The sequence below is a fragment of the Pezoporus occidentalis genome, unplaced genomic scaffold (assembly GCF_034315485.1).
Source record: "Pezoporus occidentalis ecotype Australia unplaced genomic scaffold, CSIRO_AGI_Poc_V1 ctg67, whole genome shotgun sequence".
In the NCBI taxonomy this organism is placed as follows: Eukaryota; Metazoa; Chordata; class Aves; order Psittaciformes; family Psittacidae; genus Pezoporus; species Pezoporus occidentalis.
The window spans coordinates 3,104,278-3,117,225 of NW_026916019.1; the positions used below are offsets into that span (position 1 = coordinate 3,104,278).

The following is a 12,948-nucleotide window of genomic DNA, read 5'->3' on the forward strand; positions in this document are numbered from 1 at the left end:
GTGCAATAAGAAATAGAAAATAAAGCAAGAGATAAGCTTATCCCACACCTGGCATTACCAGTCATCGGTCACAAGGAGCAATGACATTTTGCACAGTTAAGTTTTGAGAGAGACACAGTGAGAGTATATGGTTGGTCTTCCGGAGCGTCTCCACTAGCAGACCAAATCCGTCTTCATTGTGGATGAAAGATTCCTTTCTTCTTTGCAGTGTTAGTGTTTTAAATTTTTTGTTATTTCTGGTGAGTAGTGAATTGAGTCTGTTGCGATGACATGAAAGCAAATACGTTGTGCTTTGTTCCACTGCCTGTGAGACTATGGAAAAGTGGCTGAGCAGTAAGTGGATACAGCGAGATACATGGTTTACTTTTTTTACCCTTTGAGTTCGGTGTCGTAATCTGTCACCTTAAGAAGAGGTCACAGACTGATAGATCTAACTGCAGAACTCCTTCCCTTTATTGCAGACTATTTACTTGGATGATGACGTCTCTTCCTTTGTGCAGATCAGAGGTTCTGTTCCACTGTTCTGGGAGCAACTGGGGCTTCAGGTAAACATACAATCAAAAAGCCTACCTTACTTATCTCTCTTGCTACTTGTAGTTCAGAGCTTCAATAGAATTTAGTTGGAGGTTTTTTTTAAAGAGCTGCAAAGTTCATTCAGTGAAAATGCTGAGCTCTGCCATTTTAGGTTTACATTGTAGAAAATTCTGCATGTTCAGATAAACAGAACTATATCAGGCAAATGCCTATAGTTATGTTTAATATTTTCATGTGTTTGTGTGCCTCTACAGGGAACTGTTTGTAAGGGATTGTGTTCTAATGTCCTAAGATGAAACTTGCAGCAGTATCTTTATAACATTTTCAGTTTAATTTGGAATAACCTTTCCTTCTAAAATGCTCGGTTGGCTTGATGATACTGACCTCCCCAGTAAAATTTGGAGTATCTAGGAATACCAAGAACTCTCTAGGAGTACATTACCTTGAAACAAAATATAATGTCTGGATGGTGTGTTTGCTGGATATCAGTCAAAAGGGTGATGATAATCTAATCTGATCTTCTGCAAGGCAAAGATGCAGGGTTTTGTCAGGAAATTCATCAAGCCTAGCGGCTTACATTTCATCTGTGACTTACATTTTATATACAGTTACAAGATCAAATAAGAATCATCCTAGAACTCTTTGCATTCTCTTAACAGAGGCATAAGCAATTGGAATGAGTATACATTTATTTACGTATACATTAGTAGGGAGAATGCATAAAATAACTGGTTTTTTAGATACTTTAAAGATTGTTTGATACTTTCTTGTCATTAAATCTAGTACCTAGGCTTTATTCAGAGCTACTAGATTTAGGGCAAAAGAAAGGTGACTAAAAGGTCTGTAGTGTTGTCTGTTAGCACCATCCATTGCCACACTTGCTTCTTTTTATAAAGCAGGTCTGCCCATATGGTCATGCACATGCCCTGCCCATGATGTAGCTATGTCCAGCACTGTTGTTCCATATGTTATGAAGCCAAAGAGCTTTTCCTGAAGTATTTTTGGCTAGTGGGTAGCATCTCTAGTTAAACAGAATTTTCAGTTTTTTATTAGGGGCACAGTCTGCCTTTTTGCCTAATCTGGATTAGATATGCAGCTTTCATTTATGTGGTGAATACTCATAACTCTTACTCCTTGGATGTGAATGTGCTGACACTGATGTTAGAAAGAATTGCAGAAACTAACCTCATGAAAAACAAAGGAAGATGATGAAGTACGGGAAACAATGCATGATCCTATAAATAATTAGCAGTGTAGTTTTTGGAGACAAAAGAAGCTCCCTCATACTGTAATAACAATAGCTGTAATTCAAAAGGAGTTTAGGGCTCCTGTATGTTGACATATGTATTAAAAGTCCTATTAGACTGATGACACAGGATTTCTTCCTTCCTATTTTGAAAGGACCGTTCTGGTGCTTTTTTAGTTTGTGCAAATAATGAAAGACGAAAGAACTTGGGACCCTCAACCCATGGAACTGGCATAACTGCAGGCTTTTCTGCTGAGGGAAGGGCAGAAAGAATGCTGGGCACGCAGCATACTCGTGTGAGGCACTGTGGGATATTTGCTAGAGGAAGCTGGCGAAGGGATGTGGTTTGTTTGGCCATAAAAAGATGTGTAGTTATTCCTTTGCTTAATGATAATCATGTTTTCACTTCTAGTTGAAAGCATTGTTGTCTAATAAAAGCTGTAGATTTTTGTATTAAGGATATTATGTGTGTGGGTGTGTGGAGTCAGCTGTAGGTGTCTGGTGCTGTTAAAGAGATGTTTTTCTCTGAAGGAATAAGGGAGACATCTAGTGATTTAGGACTCTAGCAGTTTAAGAAGTTATTTTTCTCTTTTTTTTTTTTTCTTCCAATATTTTCTTTTAGGTGGGTTCCCATCATCTAAGGCTTAACAGAGGTCTAGAAGCGAATGCTCCTGCCTTTGACAGGTAAGCTTCATTCCACTTTGGCCATAACACAGAAGCCTGGCATTTAACCAAGATTCTACTTTATGCCTTCATAGCAAATCCTGAGATATGTAAAACATGCAGCCAGTCTCCCAGGTGTTGTGGATTATTAAGTGGGTTTACTTAATTTATTCACTCATTTTTGTGCACTTTCCTTTCTGTTTTTAATGATAATTGAATTAATTTGGTCTCCTGGCTTGTTTCTGTAAAAGCTAAGAAATACCAACTAACATGCAAAAGGAAAGTCCTTGTAACCCTTTGTGAGCCAACAAATGTGAATTTGCACTTAAAGTATGCAGAACATGTGTTCTTTACCACTGTAACCCAGGTAATTAAAAAGTAAACACTGCTTCCATTCAATTATGGACTTGTTTTTCTCCCCACTGCTATACAGAAATAAGCCTATTATTCTATGGTCAGTATTGTATGATTTTATCACGCTGATGCTTTTTTGCTTTAGCCAAAGACTGGCTTGTAAAACTTTCTAAACCGTGAAGACTCTGCTTGTCAGCTGGAAACTGTAAAATAGCCATGCATTAGCTTGATTTCTTTGAGTGTCTGTGAAGTGCTGTCCTTTAAGGGCAAACTCCCATGGATATCAGTGGGAACATTGACTGAAAAAGACATGAAGAATTCAGGCTGAGGAAAGTTTTCAGTGCATAAGTGCCAGGTCATGTGATTAGCTTCTGGTTTAGCTTGGTTTTGGCAAATCAGAGTTTATGTTGATTTTGGTTAAGGCCTCTTAATTCCCTGATTTCATTTACTACAACTGTTAACAAACATAGTGTTTGTGACTGTTAAGTTTCGCAGCACTGAAGAACCCAAACAGGGATTAGAACCTAAAGGGACTATGCACCATTAGCAGTCCCTGCTCCAAAGGGTCTTAGCTTACATTCTCCAAGCTTTTTAAGGTTCTTAAATCCAACCGAATTCAAATGCCTTTGAGACTCATGGTCTTGTGGTCATCTGGTGCCATGGTAACTAGCCCTGCCAGTGCCCGTGAAGCTCCATCTTAAGAGGTTTGCATTCCACAGCAGAGAAACTTTATATAAAAGAAAACAAAAACTTATTTAGCATCTTCTTGTGCTACCCAAGAGATTGAGAGTACCTCAGCAAGGTACTTAGAGTAGCTTTCTTGTAAGAAACATGAACGTGAGTTTGATTATACTGTTCCTTCTTTCCATTGTGCACAGTAAAGCCTTTGCTTTGATCAGGTTATGGATGTCTCTGCTTACAGATCTGCAAAGACAGTCTTTTGAAAATGGGCAAAGAATAAGCAACTGCTTATAAATAAAAAGATCCTGAAACTTAACAACCTGATACAGCTTTTCTGAGAATGTTAGATTGGATGTAGCCTATTAAATTTAACCATCTGATAGGTTAATGTGTTGAGAAGACACTATGGGAAGCGAATGGTAATCTTGTTAGTGGATCTTTTGTGTCCTCTCTCCCTGGAAAATCCTCAGGCAGCTCTGCTGACAGTACTTAAGCGGGTGATCTAATCTCCAGCTGTTGTATGGAAGCAATATTGTCAAAGTAGGATTTTGATGCTGGGATCAGAGAGGTGCAAATGTATGGGAAGAGCTGGCATACAGAGAACTGGTTGCAGAATCGGGAACATCAATATGACCAGACAGTATATTTAGCCATGTTTCTTAAAGGCCATGATGATAACTTTTTCTTTCTTTTATCTCCTTCCATGATTTTCCTTGGGGCTTGTTTCTGGCTATAGGATTTAATGGTGCATGCCAGAAGATGTGTGCTTGCTATTTTCCCGACGCTTTGCCATTGTATGTCACTTTGCAACATTTAAGAGTTTTTCATTTATGTGAGACTTTATTTTATTTTTCTTGTCTATTTCTACCCAGCTTCCTTTTAAGTACTACCAAAGTGATGGTAGTACATGATGGAAGATGGCTTTAAGATCCAACTGTTTCCTAATGAGCCAGCACAACTCCTGTAGCACATGCATGCCGACTGAAAAAAAATTACAAACGGATGCCTCTGCATCTGGGTAAAAGCTCTTGGCTTGAGAGTCCCTAAGCATCAGGTTTTGAGAGATGGCATAGATGCCAGAAAAACCCACCCACGTTATACTTGTCCTATTTTGTTTTTACTGAAGAATCTGGGTCAGGCCACTTGGCTGAAAGGACCTTTGGTCTGATCCAGTGCAGCAGTTCTTGTGATTACTAACCTTCCTGCTTAATTTAATTAAGCTGAGAGCGAATGTCTCAGTGTTGCAGTATCTTAGAGATGTTTGAACCTTGTCATCTATGGCATGTGTGTTTGTGCCGCTCTGGCTTTGGCACTGGAGTCCTAGGCCCCATTGCTGCTGCTACCTCTTTGTAGGCTCAGCCCTGCAAGATGCTAGGTGAATAAAGTGTAATATGTTTTTTTTTCTCTTGTTGTCTTTCCTATGTAGTTCCCAGGCTGACAGCCAAGAGGTGGGAGCATACAAAGGGCAAAGCTAACAGTGACATAAAAGATCTGGGGCCTGTTTCATAAGATGCCTCTTTTTTTAAGTTCAGTACAGAATACTGTGTCCATTAATTGCATCCGTTCACCATTTGTACTTTAATAACTGATTGCAAGGAAACTGAGGATGATGTCTGTAGCTGCTGTGGCTGAAACTTTCTGCTGGATGGAGCAACCAGTGATCTTGACTTCTGTATTTTAAAAAAGGTAGTAGGCAACATAACATGGTTTTTTGTTTAGTACCGATTATGGTTACTTTTGCTGTAGGCATATGATGCTTCTGAAAGAGCAGTATGGAAAACAAGTGATCGTTAACCTGTTGGGAAGCAGAGGAGGGGAAGAGGTGCTCAACAGAGCTTTTAAGGTAAAAGCAATATTTTTTTTTTTTTTTAACTGCTGATTTCCCCTGAGTCTTCATGTTCTTTTGTTTTCCTTCTGGCCCAGCAGGTGGTGAATAGTTTATCTAAAGAAACTGTTATCTCTTTATTAGATATTACATACTGGGAGGGTGGTGCTTCATAGTCTCATGGCTTAATTTCCACCTCTGCCTTCCTGCTTATTTCTTCACATGGTTGTACACATTCTCTTTGATTGGGCTTTAAAAAAAATATTGCCTTAATTCACCTAAGAGTAGTTCTTATTTGCAAAAATGAATTGTAGTCAGCTTTGTAATAGCATATAGTCACCTGTGCAGTCAGATGCCTGATGGAGCTGCTGGAACTGCTTGGGAGCCAGGCCCTGACCCTGGCTCACAGAGCGTAAGCCAGCTGTCTTGCTCTGATTTTAATGGGAAATAGCTATCTTGCACTGATTGTGATGGGAATTAGTTGCCTGAGTACCAGATAACAGTGATTCATGGAGAGAGGTTTTCCTGGCCCCTAAATGTTCCCAGGCACAACTAATACCTGAAAGCAGGAATGTCAGGCATTGTAGAATTAAAGTTGCACTGAGTTTTAGTGCAGTATTATCATGGCCAGATTTTTAAAACTAATGTGAAGCCACAGATTGGCACAGAGTGGGGTTTGCAGCAGTGAAATAGGTGTCTGAATCTGGCAGGAGGTTGATGGAAGTCTGCCTCTGAAACACCTGTTGCTTTAGAAATCCAGTACTTTGGAGTATGTCTTCCTAAGAATAATATGAAGAATGGTTAAAGTACACACCTGTAATAAGGGTTATGTATTTATCATTGGTAAAGAATGATACAACAGTCTGAGATCAAATGTTTACTGTGTGAAACTAAGCAAAATGAACATTGTAGTTAAATAGAGGGATTTGTTTCCCTCTCTGTTGGAATATGTACTTGAGACAAGGAGCGGCTGGAGGGTTTTGGCAGTTTTTCTGTATGACCATTTCCTTCTCCTCCAAAAGAGCTAGGGAGGACTCCCAGCTTTCCAAGTGGAAACTGACAAAGTGAAAGTCTTCTTCTGTACAGAATGTGGCCAAAGAGAGTATTTGTGACTAAGGCTTGCAAGGCAATGAGGAAGGTACAGAACTGAAGTCTGGTCCTAGCTTCTGTTTTCAGCTTCTTCCTGAATTTCTGCATAACACAGCTAAGCCTTTATAATGTCCTGTTTTCCCTATCTTTAAAATAGTTTTTATGGTTTATTTTGCAAAACCACTGAAATTTAAGGGTAAGGGAGAATCACTTCTGAATACAAATCTGACATTTCTTGCAAATTTAATGCTGATATTTTATCAAATTCTGATGATGTTTAAGACCATGTTCATGGCAAGTACCATACAACCAGAAGTTAAGTCAGAAACAGGGCATCTCTAGAATAAATACATTACATTTGTTCATTTATTTTAATGAAAGACCAGTTTTGTTTAAATTTTAAAATTTATCCCGCTTAAAAAAAAATAAAAAATTATGAAAGCAATCTGTGAGCTGAAAAAATTAAGGCTGACAGCACAGGAACCTGAAATTTTCTACCCATTCAAAACAACCACCTCTTGGTCTTACCTTTGTGTTTTAATAAATGGATGTTTGGAGAGACTATGTAGTTAATTTTTACTTAAATGATTTGAAAGGGCTTGAATTAAAAGTAAAGTAATTTATAGGGGAATGGTTTGGAATGAAAACCTTTCTCCTCTTCTGTTATTGGTTTGTTTCTTTGTTTCTTCATCTTCCTTGGCTTGTATTCCTTCCTTTTCTCCCAGCTCTTGCTGCAGTCTTAGTCATTCTCATCAGAGTTGGTTCAAAATATTCTTGTAATTACTGCTGCTGACTTCCCTTGATCAGAATGTCACCACTACCGTTCATTTATACAGCAGGAACAAATGAAAAATTGTAAATGACCAACTTAGCATCAGCTGTTGCCAGACCAAAAATCAATACTGTTCCCAGTAATGCTGTTCCTCCCATAATCATTCTCAGTAACAGATGTAATTATATTTACAGTAAAAGCAGTGCTGTAGCATAGAGTTAGGAATACTCTGACAATGATCTACACCAAGGCAGTGGGTAAATACCCTCCTCAGCAGCTGTAAAGGCAAGTTGAGGTGTCAACAAGAGAGAAATGGATACCAAGTATTTTGGCTTTTGTAACAGTGTAATGAAATAGATTTTGCACATCCCCTCCAAAACCATGCAACACCTTTAAATTTGTTTCTGCAGGGAAGGCTTAATGGCTTACTTGATATAATTGTACTGGCGTAACTGCTGCAACTGTACACTTTTAATGTAATATCAGAATTGTTTGTTCAGTTTGTGTCATAATATAAGTGGAGAAAAGAATCCATCTCTTGGGATGAGAATGTGCAGGAAGAAAGGGAATAGACAAAGACATGCATAGTTAGAGTTAATGTAACAGTTTAACAGTTTTCTCTGGCTTTGTCATGGAGAGCAGGATGTATTATTGTTGTATCTATTACAGATAATGAAATTTGTGGTGATTACAGAAATATGTGTGAGGTCATTGAAATTCAAGATGAAATAATGAGACTATTTGTGCCTCTTCTTTCACTTTTGTGGTTTACCACAAACATTTTATAGTATGTTTCCTGGGATATAATTTTTTTCTTACTTACTTCCTAGGCAACCTCTACCTAAGTTTAAGGCCATGTTTTCCCATGTGTTTGCACTTCAGGAATTGTTAAAACAATACACCTATGCACCGTTATGCTCTTCTACCTTAAGCAGCTCTGGATAACCTTCTCATCAGGGTCCTGGTCCTGAGCTTGCCCAGAGCCATATACCCTTGTGCTCAGAGGTAGCAGTTCACTGCTGCAGGGCTACGAGTAGCCAAGGTGCAGACAGCAGCAATTCCGAAATATACTTTGCAGTTACAGTTTGAGTTCCCCTGCCGAAAAATTGGGGTGTAACAATCCAGATTAGTTTTAGAAAGAAAACAAACGGGGGACTTCAGTTGCTTTTTTCATGTCTGGCCTTTCAAAATTCCCAATGAAATTCTCAGTATTAAAAACATAATAAAAAGTAAGCTCAGTAGTGATAAAAGCACACTGGTATCAATCCCTACAGTGTGGTTTCAGCAGAATTTGGTTTCCTCCTTTCTCTGTCTAAACAGAAACTGCTATGGGCCTCTTCCCATGCGGCAGACACTCCTATGATAAACTTTGACTACAAGTTTGCAAAAGGTGGGAAAACTGAGAAACTGGAAAATTTGCTGAGGCCTCAGCTGAAGTTGCATTGGGAAGACTTTGGAATCTTCACAGAGGGCGAGAATGTAAGTCCACGGTGAGTGTCCCTGCCCCTCTGTCCCAGCATAGCAAGGCACTACCTGGTTGATTTCTTGCTGTGTTTGGACCATGAGTGTAAATGACCATCTTGAAATATGATTTTGAGACAAAGTGTAGTCTTGGTGCTAAATAGATTGTTTGCTTAACTGCATCTCCATTGTTTGGAATCTGCAAAATTACCGGTGCATGGATTTGCTAATACAATGTTGCAGATGTAGTCAAATAATTAGACAGTTTAATGGAATACATTGTCATTATCAAAATGTGGGTGGGAATATTCAGGCTGAATATTTGATGATCTTATTCAATCAACTTACGATTAGATAGTATTTTAAAATATATCTTTTTTTTTTTCCTCCCTCCTCTTGTGTTTGGTTACCAAAGTCTGCAGACAGGTACTTTTCGAATTAATTGCTTGGACTGCCTGGATCGTACTAATAGTGTACAGTCCTTCATTGCACTGGAGGTGAGTTTGTCAGGGGACCTTTTGTGGAAACATGTACTGCATACATGGTCTGTTCCATGGCAAAGACAAGAAAGAGGACATGAGCCTCATTTATACAAGTCTGTTTTGCCGGTACTGTGATAAAGAATGGTACTGGCTGGAATACTTAAACTGAGGATAAAAAGCAAAAACACATTTAAGAACAATGTCACTGTTGTTTTTTCTCCTTCTACACCTAATCCAGATCCTGCTTGCTCAGTTAGAGAGCCTTGGATTGAACTCTAAATCTGTAATTGAGCGCTTTGTGGAATCCTACAAAGTAATGTGGACTCTTAACGGTCATAATCTGAGCAGAGTATCAACAGGCAGTCGTGCCCTTGAGGGGAAGAACAAGGTAAAAAAAACAGCAAAACTGTTTATTCACAAATAAAGAAAGATGTCTGATTTACTCTTTGGTGTCTGAGTGATGACATTCGGTCACTAATGATTCCTGTTCAATGCAGGTTGGGAAGCTCAAGGATGGTGCCCGCTCTGTGTCTCGCACTATTCAGTCAAATTTCTCTGATGCAGTAAAGCAGGAAGCCATAAAGTTGCTGCTCATGGGTGACTTCTTCAGTGAGGAGTATGCAGACAAAGGCAAGATGCTCATGGACCACACTGCACTGCTGGGTGAGGCTGGTGTAAATCCTTTGCTTTTCTTTTGTGTCTTTTTAGCTGTCAGATATAATCAGTTGCACCCTTTTGAAAAAATCAATAAGCAAGCTACTTTTGCACAAATCTATTGTTTAAAGCCATGCTTTCAAGTGACCCTAGCACAGCTCCGTGTGTTTTAATTCCACTAAGCTTATTTCTCATATTTTGTTTTGGACTTCTAAGTATGTCTGCTCTTTGACGGTGATCTCCTCTGACAGTTTAGAGAAGTTGGACCAGAGGGAAAGATTTTAGGGCTGTATTCCCAGCCTGGTCCTAAGTTTGTCTTGAGGATGTCTCTTGAGCTCAGACCTTTTATCTCCTTACTTTTGGCCTGTGGTTTGCGCATACTTTTAGCATTTGGATCTTTAAAAGCACAATTACATTGATATGTTGGTTCATCCCCTGCTTTACTCCAGAGCCCTGATAGTCCACAACATACACATATTGGTTTGCACCCGTCTAGGGTAAAGCACCTTATGTCTCTCTGAGAAAATACTTGTATGCAAAATATAGGATAATTGCACCCACAAGCAGTATCAGGTGGTCAGTTTGCTTTAAAGAGCTACCAGATATTAGTAGGATAGACTTGAAGCATTCAGCGCCACTTCAATCCTGGGGCTGTTCACTGATACGGACCACAAGGAAGATTATAGATAGCTTCTCCATGCCTGACTGCCAATGCAAATCAGATAGTTAAAGATTAAGGTTACCTCAGTTGCTCAAAAGAAGCGCAGTACTAATTTTCTGTGCTCACCAAAAATAAGTGAATTACAGCAGTTTCCTGTGAGGAGTTCTGACCAGGCTAGAGAGCCACAACAGTGATAGATTTGGACTCGTGTAAGACCCTGGTCTCTGCATTTCCCTTCACACTCTAAACTTTTTAGGACTTCAGTTTAATTCATAACGTGACATGCTTGATTACTTGTCCTATTTTTGGCTAGGATAGAGTTAATTATCTTCCTAGTAGCTAGTACAGTGTTGTGTTTTGGATTTAGTATGAGAATAATGTTGATGACACACAAATGTTTTTAAGTTGTTGCTAAGTAGTGCTGATACTAAGTCAAGGACTTTTCAGCTTCTTATACTGCCCTGCCAGCAAGAAGGCTGGAGGGGCACAAGAAGCTGGGAGGGGACACAGCCAGGACAGCTGATCACAACTGACCAAAGGATATTCCATAATGTATGACATCATGCTCAGTATATAAACTGGGGGGAAAGCTGGCCAGGGGCTGCTGCTCGGGAACTGACTGGGCATCAGTGGTGAGCAATTGCATTGTGCGTAACTTCTTTTGTATATTCAAATTTTTATTATTGTTATTATTATTACTATTATCACCTTAATTATTTTCTTCCTTTTCTGCCCCATTAAACTGTCTTTATCTCGACCCACAAGTTTTCTTACTTTTTCACCTCTTTCCCCCATCCTGCTGTGAGGGAGGGAGGAGAGAAAATGACTGTGTGGTGCTTAGTTGCCAGCCGGGGTTAAACCACAACATCACTGTAGGCTAGACTGAAAAGGTTAAAGGAGCAAAAATAATTTGTTTGCTTATTACTTGAAGAAGTGCAGGAAAATGTATGCTGAAACTGAGTGAATGGCCCTTCAAAGGCTTTCAAAGAGTGCCTGGTTTCTGGAAGAGAAACTGTTGATGTCAACTCCAGCTATCTTGTAGTTCATGCCATCACCATTGGAGTTATTCCTTAGCTTTTGTGTTGTTGCTGCTAGATTAATGTCATTATTTCACACTGGCTGTTGTTTCTGTGTTGTTTCTGTTTGTATGCTTTCTGTCCTTTTACAGCACATTCTTTTACACACCCTCTTTCTCTTTCCTCTCTTTCATCAGTAACTCCAAGTATTTTGAAGGCCATGTCAGAGCGTCAGTTTGAATTCACAAGCTTCAAGCGTGTTCGTGTTGCCACAGGGACCTGGAATGTGAATGGGGGGAAGCAGTTTCGAAGCAACATCCTTGGTACCAGTGAGCTGACAGACTGGCTGCTGGATTCTCCCAAGCTCTCTGGAGTTTCTGAATTTCAGGGTAATACTTCACAGTCAAAATATGTAAGCAACGTTTGCTGGCATCTCTGGAGACAGTGAATTGGGACACACGACTTGACCAGCTGTTCTTTCCAAAGGCAGTGCATCTTAGAGGGTATTTTTCTGTCAGTTCTTAGGGGTGTGGGCTTGTGCTGCCTTCCTGCAGCAGTAGAATCATGTCTGAAGAGTTTCTGACACTCAGACCACCTCCTCAGTTTATACCATGTGTCTGTTTTGAACTTTCAGAAGTAAGAGGTCTCTTTTCATGCTACGATGGGGTGTATCTGCTTATTCTGCATTCCATATTTCATTTTCTTCTTCCATATTCTGTTCTTTGTTCTTCATTGTAAGTGGGAACTACATTCTTACATGCCCTCAGAATGTCTACTTGGTTTTTATCTGGAGCTAAACATACCTGTACAATCTGAACTCTGAGATTGTCTGGAAATGTTACTATCAAAGCCTTCAGACAAAAAGATTTATTTTTTTGAAGGCAATTTCATTTTCTTTTCAGTATAGAAAGCTCTTATACTTGTGGCTTGTTTAAATTGGCTGCTGAGTTTCTTACTTGCAGAACAAAGTCAGATATTGCAATTGATCTACAGATTTTATTAAGGAAAATGAAAAGTGAATGTTCTGCCATTTAAAAATTGAGTGGTTACAAAACTATGGCAAAACCTGTGCTTTTGTTGTTACAGTGGAACACTTAGCTTCCTGCAGGCATCAAAGGAGTAGTCCTGTGCCTAAACTTGAAGCTCAGGAATTCATTCCCCAAATCTTTGGCTACTTGCACAAGTTGTCTTGTTTGAACCCCCAGTGCTTAGGTGCGTGGATATGTGACTAGGTGCAGACCACTCTACTCTGAGCATCTTAGGTGGGTGATTGGTCCAGTCTGTTTCAGGAACAACTGAGATGTGTTAGTGCATGGCTGTGTTTGTGATATTAAAATCTCTTGAGTGCTTGTCATGTGCTAGCCTTGCCAGGCCTTCCCCTGAGACAACTGGAGAAGCAGGACTGCATGGTACATGCAGTCATAATGTGATAGGTATAAGCAGCTTCAGGAAGAGAGCTGACTAATGTGAACAGAGCTAGGGAGTGACCATGCAAATGTCTGTGTTCATG

At 39.6% G+C, this 12,948-nt stretch overlaps 1 protein-coding gene across 4 annotated transcripts in view; it reads left to right on the forward strand.

The window, feature by feature from the left end:
• SYNJ2 (synaptojanin 2) overlaps positions 1 to 12,948 on the forward strand; it is a 66,526-nt gene that overhangs the window by 28,917 nt on the left and 24,661 nt on the right. For all 4 annotated transcript variants that reach the window (XM_062640841.1, XM_062640840.1, XM_062640842.1 and 1 more), the window contains 8 exons: positions 462 to 545; positions 2,403 to 2,464; positions 5,225 to 5,321; positions 8,485 to 8,654; positions 9,041 to 9,122; positions 9,346 to 9,495; positions 9,605 to 9,770; positions 11,636 to 11,827. In XM_062640841.1, the coding sequence (XP_062496825.1) occupies positions 462 to 545; positions 2,403 to 2,464; positions 5,225 to 5,321; positions 8,485 to 8,654; positions 9,041 to 9,122; positions 9,346 to 9,495; positions 9,605 to 9,770; positions 11,636 to 11,827 (1,003 nt within the window). The remainder of the gene's footprint in view (positions 1 to 461; positions 546 to 2,402; positions 2,465 to 5,224; positions 5,322 to 8,484; positions 8,655 to 9,040; positions 9,123 to 9,345; positions 9,496 to 9,604; positions 9,771 to 11,635; positions 11,828 to 12,948) is intronic.